General features: G+C 39.6%; 1 protein-coding gene across 1 annotated transcript in view; it reads left to right on the forward strand.

The window, feature by feature from the left end:
* Positions 1-13364, forward strand: part of LOC130283192 (oocyte zinc finger protein XlCOF7.1-like) — a 55349-nt gene that overhangs the window by 12234 nt on the left and 29751 nt on the right. The window contains exons 4-8 of the mRNA XM_056532396.1: positions 70-193; positions 762-859; positions 2140-2227; positions 2967-4590; positions 9721-9739. Of these exons, the coding sequence (XP_056388371.1) occupies positions 70-193; positions 762-859; positions 2140-2227; positions 2967-4590; positions 9721-9739 (1953 nt within the window). The remainder of the gene's footprint in view (positions 1-69; positions 194-761; positions 860-2139; positions 2228-2966; positions 4591-9720; positions 9740-13364) is intronic.

Below are 13364 nucleotides of genomic sequence, written 5' to 3' on the forward strand. Positions count from 1 at the left end.
AGTAACAGTATGTGAGAGAAGCTCACAAAAAGAGTATCTGGAGGATGACGGTATTATTGTGTGTGTCAGGTTCCTATAAGGTGTCAGGATGTCACTCTACATTTCTCCATGGAGGAGTGGGAGTATTTAATAAACCACAAGGATCAGTACAAGGACTTCATGATGAAAAATCTTCCGACCATTCCATCACCAGGTAGATAAGTAGATATACATACTGTTTGCTGAATGTTAAAACAATGTATTTAAATATATTAAAGGTGTATTCCGGCCAAAGACATCTTATTCCCTATTCAAAGGATAGGAGATAAGATGTCTGATCGCGGGGGTCCCAGTGGCGTCTGTGCAGCACCCACATTCTATGCCGGGCTGCTGCTCCAGTCTCGGAAACCTCTGTGTTTTCGGGACTGGAGACGTCACACCATGCCCCCTCCATTCATGTCTATAGGGCCATCACGCCCCCTCCCATAGACATGAATGGAGGGGGCCTGACGTGAAGTTACGAGAGGGCGTGGCGTGAAGTCACGTCTCCAGTCCCGGAAACACAGGCACAGAATGCGGCTGCTGCACAGAGATTGCGGGGGTCTCTTCCCCCCCGCGTGATCAGACATCTTATCCCCTATCCTTTTGGATAGGGGATAAGATGTCTATGGCTGGAATACCCCTTTAAGTTTGATAAATTTAGTGCAGTTTGCACCATTTTCTTAGACACTATAAGTATCTTGCACTATAAGTATCTTTTCTATTGTGTGTGTTTCCTACAGATCTTTCAAAAGGAGGAATTACACCACAGAGGGGTCTCAGTCCTCTTCTTTCACAGGATTTGGCAGAAGAAACGCAAAGTGTCTCAATGGATCATCAGGTAGATGGAAATGTAAATTGTTAGATATATTTAATCTGTAGGAACCTTGTGGCAAGTGTTAGTTCATATCATCAAGCACTATTATAAATATATAGGTTTTTTAATTAGATTTTTTTTTAATTTAAGAAAATGGTTATTAAAACACAACAAAAAATACATTGTAGGAACATTAACAAAATGTTTACAGAGTTTATGAGTACATAAAGAAAAATGTTACTGACTGTTATGAAGCAAAAGCCTACATATATTTGTAAATACTATTATGAATATTTAACATGTGTGATAAGGAAAGTGAAGGTGGCGAGATTAAAAGTGGAAATAGACATTAGATTTTGTTGGGGACAGCGGACAATCATTTTGGATTTTGTATATTTTAGATCTTCTATATCACACAGAGATGCACGAATGTTAGGCCTAGCTTAAAGGGGTACTCCCGTGGAAAACTTTAAAGTTTAACAGATTAGTAAATTACTTCTATTAAAAAAATCTTAATCCTTCCAGTACTTTTTAGGGGCTGTATACTACAGAGTAAATGCTTTTCTTTTTGTATTTATCTGATATCACGACCACAGTGCTCTCTACTGACCTCTACTGTCCATTTTTGGAACTGTCCAGAGCAGGAGAAAATCCCTATAGCAAACATATGCTGGTCTGGACAATTCTTAAAATGGACAGCAGAGGTCAGCAGAGAGCACTGTGGTCATGACATACAGAGAAATCCAAAAAAGAAAAGCATTTCCTCTGTAGTATACAGCCCATAAAATGTATTGGAAGGATTAAGATTTTTTTTATAGAAGTAATTTACAAATCTGTTTAACTTTCTGGCACTAGTTGATTTAAAAAAAAAAAAAAAAGTTTTCCACGGGAGTACCCCTTTAAAAGGGTACTCCAGAAGAAAAAAAAAATTTTTTCAAAACAACTGGTACCAGAAAGTTATACAAAAAATTTCTAAATGAGTTGTATTTATGCTCCAGAGGAAGTTGTCTAGTTCTTTCTAGTCTGACCACAGTGCTCTCTGCTGCAACCTCTGTCCATGTCAGGAACTGTTCAGAGCAGGAGCTCCTGCTCTGAACACTTCCTGACATGGACACAGGTGTCAGCAGAGAGCACTGTGGTCAGACTGGAAAGTACTGGAAGGCTTAAGATTTTTAAATAGATAATTTCTAAATCTGTATCTTTCTGGAATCAGTAGTTGCATAATGTCAAAATAAAGTATTCCACAAGGCTTCTTGAACTTTCTGGTAACCAGCACAATATTTCTTTCATTTGTCTTGAAACAGAGCAAATATCTGAACAACAATGATCTAAATGTTATAATCAAAGAAGAAATAAATGACCCGGAGGACACTCCTACCTATGACTGCCAAAGTGAGTAGGAACCACTTAAAGGGGTACTCAGGTGGAAAACATTTTATTTATTTATTTATTTATTTATTTATTTTCAAATCAACTGGTGCTAGGAAGTTAAACAATTTGTAAATTACTTCTATTAAAAAATCTTAATCCTTCCAGTACTAATTAGCTGCTTTATGCTCCAGAGGAAGTTGTGAAGTTCTTTTCTGTCTGACCACAGTGCTCTCTGCTGACACCTCTGTTCATGCCAGGAACTGTCCAGAGCAGGAGAGGTTAGCTATGGGGATTTGCTCCTACCGGGACAGTTCCTGACACACACAGAGGTGTCAGCAGAGAGCACTGTGGTCAGACAGAAAATTACAACTCAACTTCCTCTGTAGTATACAGCAGCTGATATGTACTGGAAGGAGTAAGATTTTTTTATAGAAGTAATTTACAAATCTGTTTCTAGCAACAGATGATTGGAAACAAAAAAAAGTTTTCCACTGGAGTACCCCTTTAAACAATAATTTTATGATCTCAGAATACCCCTTTAACAGGTTATTTTCCTTGACTCCTTTTTCCATATCCCCTTGTATTTGTGAACCTTTGGTGTAGCTTTTTCTATTCTTAATAATATCATAACTGTTTATTGATGCATGTTTCAAATGATTGTTTAAGATTTATGTAGCAGTACTAAAATATATGTGTGGGGGGGGGGGGCGGGGATGATAAAAATAATAAAACAAAATACATCTGTTTTTATTACTGGCAGATGACCGTACCAGCGGCCCAGAGGGACATCTATATTCATTGTCTGATAATAAAGTAGAAGATTGTGGGAACACACAAGATACGTATGAAGAACAAGCCATTATCCTAGATATACCTCCAGTGCTTAACATTAGAGAGTTATCATCTGATGCTTTCAAGCATGAGGTCTCACCTTCTGATATATCTCAGATTACTAAAAAGGCTACAGATCATATAGAGATTATAAGCAATACAATTCAAAGAAATAATAGTCTAGTTTCAAATGCAGAATGTGGCAAAAACTTTCTTCAGAAATCATCTCTTGAGAAACATCAAAAGACACATACAGGGGGACGACCCTTTGCATGTACAGAATGTGGGAAAAGTTTCACCAGGAAACCACATCTTTATCAACATCTAAAAATCCACACAGGTGAGAAGCCACATGCATGTTCCGAATGTGGAAAATGTTTTAGCCAAAAATCAGACCTTGTTAAACATCAAAGAGTTCACACTGGAGAAAAACCATATTCATGCTCAGAATGTGGGAAATGTTTTAGCCAAACTTCTGCTGTTATTGGACATCTAAGAACCCATACAGGAAAGAAGCCATTTTCATGTTCAGAATGTAAGAAATGTTTTGCCAAAAAATCAGAGCTTGAAAAACATCAGCAAATTCACACAGGAGAGAGAAAAATTGTATATTCTCAGAGCATAAACGGTTATAACAGGAAATCAGCATTTGATGAAGAGAAATATCTTGCACAAGAGAAGCTATTAAATGTGCAAACTGTAGGAAATGTTTTACCCCTGGTATGGAGCTCGGCTGAACCATTTAATTTTGAGGACATGTATCCTGAGTTGTCACAGACTATACTGCCATCTACAAGTCATAGTGAGAATGAAAGCAAGCAAATTGAAAAACCCGAAAAGCGGTTTTCTTGCACAGATTGTGGAAAATATTTTTCGCAAAAATCAGATCTTATTAAACATCAACAAATTCATACCAGAGAAAAGCCTTTTTCATGTTCAGAATGTGGGAAATGTTTCATGAGTAAATCGCAGCTCGCTCAACATCTAAAAACACATACACGGTTAAAACCATTTTCATGTTCAGACTGTGAACAATGTTTTACCCAGGAATCAGAACTTGTTGACCACCAAAAATTGCACATAGGAGAGAAGCCATTTTTATGTCCTGAATGCGGGAAAAGTTTCTACAGGAAATCACATCTTACACAACATCGAAAAATTCATACAGGAGTGAAACCATTTTCATGTTCAGACTGTGGAAAATCTTTTACCCAGAAATCAGATCTTGTTAAACATCATAGAATTCATACAGGGGAGAAACCATTTTCATGTACTATATGTGGGAAATGTTTCAATCAGAAGTCAGCTGTTATTGATCATCAAAGAATTCACACTGGGGAGAAGCGATTTTCATGCTCAGATTGTGGCAGACAATTCAACCAGAGATCAATTTTTATTCAGCATCAAAGAATTCACACATTAGAGGAGCTATTTCAGTGTTCAGAATGTGGGAAGTGTTTTAGCAAAAAACCTGCCCTTGTTAAACATCAGAGAGATCACATAAGGGAAAGACAGTTTATTCATTCTGTATTCTCTGGAGATTCACTGTTACAGCATTTTTAGGACTTAAAGAGTACCTGTCACCAAACTAAACTTTTAATATATTGTTTCTTATGAAATTATAAGACACTTTGCTGATTACTTGCTATTAAAATTCTCAACCTTTTATATGTTTTTAATGTGATCGAAAAAACGTCCACTAGGTGGCTCTGTTCCCTGCGCAAGTCAAACAGTTTGGTCTCCTCCCAGCCTGGCAGGAGTCCAAACTCAGGAATTGCATGTGGGGCATGGCGAGGCACAGGTCTCGCAGGCTTTAGTGACGTCGCGCCTGCTCACTCACTTTCTCCTGCTGGTGCCAGCGGCAGTCTGGCTGCAAGTCAAAGACTTAGGATGTGCAGGCTGTCTGCCACGCCAGTCAGTCCCTGCTGGCTGCTGTGCTGCTGCTGACGTGACAATGTCCCAGCCAAGAGCAGCAGGTAATTTGACTTTCAGGGCCAGGCGGGCATCAGCAGCACCAGTCCGGCTGCAAGTCAAAGACTTCACTTAGTTAGGATGCGCAATCTCTCTGTCGCCTGCTGCCGCTGTGCCAGTCAGTCCCCAAACTGCCTGGCTACTGCTGCCGCACTGCTATTCACCAGCCCTGCATGTGAATGACGCGGTTCACAACACCCCAGCCCAGCAGGTGGAGGCCAGCACACACACGTCGCCTGCAACTTAAGCATCATGTGTGCGCTTAATTAATGTTTATAAAATAAATAAAAGGACCGTTTTTTCTGCTTCCGCTTGAGCAGCCTTACTTAAGCATCGGGGGAGCTCACACAATGTGAGCAAGAGGAAAGGTGATACAGAGCCTTTTAAAGCTCGGGAAAAAAAATTAAGGAATATAATCTGAGTTTGTTTAGAAAATATGGTTTGATGGCAGGTACTCCTTTTTAATTTGGGGGCTTTTACAGTATTATTTAGGCAACTGTAAGGAAGTGTTATTTAGACAAGTATGGTAATACTATTTATGCACCATACTATGATAAAGCTTTGTATGGTATTGTTATTTGTACATAGAATTTTAGGAAACAACTTAAAAAAAATACTTCAATGGACAGTATTCGGTATAAAGCAAGTGCTGGTTAACCCCTTAACCCCTTAAGGACTCAGCCCATTTTGGCCTTAAGGACTCAGACAATTTAATTTTTACGTTTTCATTTTTTCCTCCTCGCCTTCTAAAAATCATAACTCTTTTATATTTTCATCCACAGACTAGTATGAGGGCTTGTTTTTTGCGCGACCAGTTGTCCTTTGTAATGACATAACTCATTATATCATAAAATGTATGGCGCAACCAAAAAACACTATTTTTGTGGGGAAATGAAAACGAAAAACGCAATTTTGCTAATTTTGGAAGGTTTCGTTCTCAGGCCGTACAATTTATGGTAAAAATGACGTGTGTTCTTTATTCTGAGGGTCAATACGATTAAAATGATACCCATTATTATATACTTTTATATTATTGTTGCGCTTTAAAAAAATCACAAACTTTTTAACTAAATTAGTACGTTTATAATCCCTTTATTTTGATGACCTATAACTTTTTTATTTTTCCGTATAAGCGGCGGTATGGGGGCTAATTTTTTGCGCCATGATCTGTACTTTTTTTTTATACCACATATGCATATAAAAAACTTTTAATACATTTTTTATAATTTTTTTTTTTAATAAAATGTATTAAAAAAGTAGGAATTTTGGACTTTTTTTTTTTTTTTTCGTTCACGCCGTTAACCGTACGGGATCATTAACATTTTATTTTAATAGTTCGGACATTTACACACCCGGCGATACCAAATATGTCTATAAAAAAATTTTTTACGCTTTTTGGGGGTAAAATAGGAAAAAACAGACGTTTTACTTTTTTATTGGGGGAGGGGATTTTTCACTTTTTTTTTACTTTTACATTTTTTCACATTTTTTTTTTACACTTGAATAGTCCCCATAGGGGACTATTCATAGCAATACCATGATTGCTAATACTGATCTGTTCTATGTATAGGACATAGAACAGATCAGTGTTATCTGTCATCTTCTGCTCTGGTCTGCTCGATCTCAGACCAGAGCAGGAGACGCCGGGAGCCGCACGGAGGAAGGAGAGGGGACCTCCCCTCCGTGCGGCGCTATGAATGATCGGATCCCCGCAGCAGCGCTGCGGGCGATCCGATCATTCATTCAAATCGCGCACTGCCGCAGATGCCGGGATCTGTATTGATCCCGGCACCTGAGGGGTTAATGGCGGACGCCCGCGAGATCGCGGGCGTCGGCCATTGCCTGCGGGTCCCTGGCTGCGATCAGCAGCCGGGATCAGCCGCGCATGACACGGGCATCGCTCCGATGCCCGCGGTTATGCTTAGGACGTAAATGTACGTCCTGGTGCGTTAAGTACCACCGCACCAGGACGTACATTTACGTCCTGCGTCCTTAAGGGGTTAAGGACCGGGGTTTTTTTCATTTTCGTTTTTTTACTCCTTGCCTTTAAAAAATCATAACTCTTTCAATTTTGCGCCTAAAAATCCATATGATGGCTTATTTTTTGCGCCACCAATTCTACTTTGTAATGACGTCAGTCATTTTGCCCGAAAATCTACGGTGAAACGGAAAAAAAATCATTGAGACAAAATTGAAAAAAAACCCCGTTTTGTAACTTTTGGGGGCTTCCGTTTCTACATAGTACATTTTTCGTTAAAAATGACACCTTATCTTTATTCTGTAGGTCCATACGATTAAAATGATACCCTACTTATATAGGTTTGATTTTGTCGGACTTCTGGAAAAAATCATAACTTGATGCAGGAAAATTAATACGTTTAAAATTGTCATTTCTGACCCCTATAACTTTTTTATTTTTCCGCGTATGGGGCGGTATGGGGGCTCATTTTTTGCGCCGTGATCTGAAGTTTTTAACGGTACCATTTTTGCATTGATAGGACTTATTGATCACTTTTTATTCATTTTTTAATGATATAAAAAGTGACCAAAAATGCACTATTTTGAACTTTGGAATTTTTTTGCGCGCACGCCATTGTCCGTGCAGTTTAATTAACGATATATTTTTATAATTCTGACATTTCCGCATTCGGCGATACCATATATGTTTATTTTTATTTTTATTTACACTTTTTTTTTTTTTTATGGGAAAAGGGGGGTGATTCAAACTTTTACTAGGGAAGGGGTTAAATGATCTTTATTCACTTTTTTTTTTTTTTTCACTTTTTTTTTTTTGCAGTGTTATAGGTCCCATAGGACCTATAACACTGCACACACTGGGGGAGATTTATCAAAACCTGTGCAAAGAAAAGTTGCCCATAGCAACCAATCAGCTTCCTCCTTTCATTTTACAAGAGGCCACTGAAAAATGAAAGTAGCAATCTGATTGGTTGCTATGGGCAACTGGGCAATTTTTCCTCTGCACAGGTTTTGATAAATCTTCCCCACTGATCTTTTACATTGATCACTGGTTTCTCATAAGAAACCAGTGATCAACGATTCTGCCGCTTGACTGCTCATGCCTGGATCTCAGGCACTGAGCAGTCATTTGGCGATCGGACAGCGAGGAGGCAGGTAGGGACTGCTGTCCTGTAAGCTGTTCGGGATGCCGCGATTTCGCCGCGGCTATCCCGAACAGCCCACTGAGCTAACCGGCACACTTTCACTTTAGACGCGGCGTTCAACTTCGGCGATCAATGCCGCGCGCTATTAGCCACGGGTCCCGGCCGTTGTTAAAGGCGGACGTACGTTCCAGTACGTCATGTGTCCTTAAGGGGTTAAAAAAAACTTCTTTTTTTTTTTTTTTTTCATGGCTCCTTTTTATACAAATCATAGCTTATAAAGAAGACCTCTAGGGGTCCCCATATCATCCAGAACATAATGCTGTCTGGCTGCAGCATCATCTTTGTCCCAGCTGAAGCACAGGAAAATACGGAAAATTATTTTCTTACAAAAAGTTCAATTTTTTGGGAAAATAGTACAATAAAACAAAACCTATAAAAATTGGTATCATTGTAAGTGTATTGAGCTACAGAATAAAGATAACATTTAAATTTTAACCATAAAGTGCATTATGTAGACACAATTCCCCCCCCCCCAAAAAAAAAAAAAGTTTTAAAATTGCTTTTTTGTTTTTGCCCCGCAAATATATATTTTTGGCCTTGCCATAGATTTTGTTGTAAAATTTGAGATGTCATTACACAGAACAATTTGTATGCATAATTCCTGTAGGGGGAAGACTGAAATAGTTATAACAATTTTTTATTTTCCATATACAGGGCTATATGAGGGCTCATTTTTTTGTGATGTGATCTTGATTTATTTTTTATTTTTTTTGATGGGACTCTTGAATCGCTTTTTATTCATTTTTTCTGGTATATGATGTGACCAAAAATCAGCAATTCTGGACCTTGCTTTTTCTTATGTTTACGCCAGTCATTGTGTGATTTCATTAAGGTTAGTTTGGATATTTCAGTATACGGCAATATATATCAAATATGTTAATATTTATTATTGTTGACATTGTTTTATTTTAAAAATGGGAAAAAGGGGGGGGGGAGTTATTTAAACTTTTATTTGGGAAGGGGTTTTCACATTTATTAACACTTTTTTCTTTGTGTTTTTTCACTACTTTTTAGTCCACATACTAAACATTACATGTAATCTTTCGATAGCAAACACTGTTTAATGCTATGCCATAGTACAGAAATCATTAGTGTTATTAGCACTCTGCTAATTCAGGGTGCTGAGGCCACTTGTTTTCTCAGAGCGCAATTCTGATGGCATGGAGGCAAGTAAGGGACTACCTACTGTCTTATCAGCTGATCGGGACCCCACAATCGCACTAATAGCCTCTTTGTGCAATCTTAGCCCCTAAATTGCCTTTCTGCACCATCCTTACTACTAAACAGCCTCTCTGTGACATCTCTCAGGCAGTGTAGGGGTGACATGCAGTATTCGGGGGTCTGACAGGGTAGCACTGGGGTGTCTGGCAGTGTTGGGCAGTTTGTGAACATATGGGGGGGGGGACTGCAGTATGTCCTGTATTGTAAAGATGACATGTAAACTAATAAAGTTTTTAAAGTTTTTATTGCACCTTTTATTGTTACTTTTTTTTTATTTTGTATGCCCATCGTTGTCCTCTACCCTTGCAGACCTTGTGCGGATGCCAAGGTATGCTGGGAGTTGTAGTTTCAGAGTATCTGGAGAGCTGCAGGTTGCAGAGTAGTTGCACAAAAACAACTTGTACCCTATATTACTATGGCATAGAAAAGCAAAAGACACAATTCAACAGTCCCCAGCAGTGCAAAGGCTAAGGCTCTATTAGCTTATCTTGGTGTTTGACAAATGCTGGGTGGCAACCACTATAAGCAATGTTATCCAGCTCCCCAAAAACCCAGAATGTCACATGACTCAAACAGGGACTTAAATGCTCCTCATGTATTGCCTACATGTGTCAGTCATCGCTATATTTTTTCCATTCTATTCATGAAACAAGAGGCCCAGGATGAGCAGTGCTGCCAGACCTTACATGCTATGTACACTATCTCACATAAGTGAGTCCACCCCTTATATTTTTGTAAATATTTTATTCTATCGATACATGGTCCTGTTCTTCCGCTGTCTTCCTCAGTTTCTTCCATTCCGGGACCAGCATGGGCGGAGCTTCCTGACGTCACCGGAATGGAAGGTACGGAGTAAGATAGCGGGAGAACAGGACCACAGATTGGGGACAGGTAAGTATAGTTATTATCAGTGTCACCCGCACTACCTGCCTGTACCAACAGGTTAGTGCTTTGACACTGATTACAGATTTCCTTTAAGTTAAGACATATTACAATTATTAGTCTTCCATCCTGTGGCGTTGCTAAGGTTGGTGTCACCCGGTGCGGTATAAAATGGTGTCACCCCATACCTACTGCCCCCCCAAAGTAAGTTTTTAGCCTGTTGTGACAGACGCCACTGGTGCGCATTGTGAAAAATTCCAGTATAATAATTCAATATACCAATTGCCACAGAATGGGAAAGTGCTAAAGAAGTTTTCATCATTTAAAACTACAGCTCCCAGAATGACTTAAAGGGGTACTCCACTGGAAAACATTTTCTTTTAAATCAACTGGTGCCAGAAAGGTAAACATTTAACTAACTTCTGTTTAAAAATCTTAATCCTTCCAGTACTTATCAGCTGCTGTATGCTCCACAGGAAGTTCTTTTCTTTTTGAATTTCCTTTCGAGTCTGATCACAGTGCTCTCTGCTGACACCTCTGTCCATGTCAGGAACTGTTTTCCAGCGGAGTACCCCTTTTAAGCAGTGGTAAGGTTAATAGTGAGGAGAATACACAATGATATCAGTGACTATAGGTGATGTCTTCTCTATAGTCTTTACTTATCTAATTCACATGGTACATACCCCCATGACTTGTTCCAGCTAAATCTTCTCTCTGCAGAATGTGATGCCCAGATGGCTCCTCACTATGTCAGCGGATTCTGATCCTCTATATGAAAACAATTATTATTATAAACCTGCCAGACACTGTATCCTCTAAATATAATACTACTATACACTGCACTATTTGAATATAAACCTTCCACTCACCATACCCTCTGAATAAAAATCTGCCACATACTGTACCCTCTAAATATAAATATGCCACATACTGTACATTCTAAATATAATACTGCCGCACACTGTACCCACTGAATATTATACTATGACACACTGTACCCTATGAATATAATACCTCCACACACTGTACATTCTGAATATAATACCAACACACACTGTACATTCTGAATATAATACTACCACACACTGTACATTCTGAATATAATACTACCACACACTGTACCCTCTGAATATAATACCAACACACACTGCACTCTCTGAATATAAATCTGCCACACACCATACCCTCTAAATACAATACTACCATACACTGCGCTCACTGAATATAATACTACCACACACTGTATCCTCTGAATATGCTTAAACAAACGAACAAAACAGAAAGGGGGAGGAGTTTGTCTTTATGTCAAATCGAGTCTGAAGGTTGCACTGCGGGAGGATATATGGGAGGGAAACGATAATGTGGAGTCGTTATGGGTAGAAATATATGGAGATAAAAATAAAAAAATTCGGATTATTTAAACGACTAAAACAGGACGGCAGTGAAGAAGCATTAAAAAGCTATAGAGAAAAAGGTAAAATATGTAAAAAAAAAAAAAAAAAACAGATAAAAGCGACAAAAATAGAGACAGAAAGACTCATTGCCAAAGAAAGTAAAACTAACCACAAAATGTTCTTTAACTATATAAATAGCAAAAAGGTTAAAAATGAAAGTGTTGGCCCTTTAAAAAAAAACGATAATGAAGAAATTATAGACAGGGATCAGGAAAAAGCAAATATATTACAAATTCTTCTCCACTGTATTCACCAAGGAAAATGAAATGCCAGGTGAAATATAGCGAGATAAGGTAAACTCCCCAGTACAGGTCACCTGTTTTAACCCAGGAAGACAGTAGCGCCTACAAAAAATCTAAATAGACAAATCACCAGGCCCAGATGGCATTCACCCCCTTGTTCTAAAGAAATGTAGACAAGTCGCCAGGTCCAGATGGCATTCTCTCCCATGTTCTAAAGAAATTAAGGAATGTAATAGAAATACCCCTATTTTTAATATTAGTAATAACATTGCTTGTTATGGATTCTAGATCTATATGGACAGAACGTTGATCCAGGGATCTATTCTGACTGCCATATTTGGAGTCTGGAAGGAATTTTTACCTAGAGTATGAGTTTTTTTTTTTTTTTTTTTTGCCTTCCTCTAGATCAATTCAGTAGAGACTCATTAGGGTTATAGGTTGAACTTGATGGACTCTGGTCTTTTTTTTTTATCCTTACGAACTATGTTACTACCACACACTGCGCCCTCTGAATATAACCTTGCCATACAGTGCACCCTCTGAATACCACAACAGCTGTAGTACCCCTCATCATCTGTTAGATGATGCTATTACCAAGGGAGGGGGGGGGGGGGGATTGGTGGTGTCGCTGGTGGATGACAGGGGTTCCACTGCTGGGGGGGTTGCTAGTGGATGATGAGGTTGCTACTGCCCCTCCCCCTGGCAGTAGCACCCCCATCATACATTAGCAGGATCATCCTCCTGGCAGTAGCACCCCCATCATCCACCAGCAGGATCTGCTGATGAGGTTGCTACTGCCGAGGGTGGGGGGGGGGAGACAAAAAGCAGTAGGCAGGCAGCAGTTTCCCCACATTAGGTAGCATAGTTTACCCACATTAGGTAGCATAGATTCCCCACACTTCCCCGCCCAGAAATCGCAGCTGCCATTGCCACAGAGAAGGTCTGACCCAACGTACCCGAAGGTAAACGCCATACCGCTGACCTCTGGGGCTCGGAAAGACTGTATGCTACCCCTGTGCTGGGGCTTACCCGACCCATCTCCTGATCCAGTAATGGCAGCGACTGAGGAGGCTGATGACACTCTCCCGCTGCCTCCCATTGAATCCTCTGCTACGTTCGGCGGTGTCGGGGACCCTGCACCACAGCTGTCCTCCTCCCCACAGGTCAGCCCGGTGAAACAGAAGCCACGTATCACCTCTGCAACTGCAGGTGACTGGGCAATGGGAGACGTGGAGGACCTGGACAGTCATACGGCCGAATATGATGTGTTTGCCGCTTATCAGGCCTCTGACAAAACTGTCTCTGAGATAGCTTTGAAGGATATGCTACAATTGCTCAGATCCTCTATCATTAAGGACTTTTCGTATTTGTTAAT

The sequence above is a fragment of the Hyla sarda genome, chromosome 7 (genome assembly GCF_029499605.1).
Source record: "Hyla sarda isolate aHylSar1 chromosome 7, aHylSar1.hap1, whole genome shotgun sequence".
Taxonomy (NCBI): Eukaryota; Metazoa; Chordata; class Amphibia; order Anura; family Hylidae; genus Hyla; species Hyla sarda.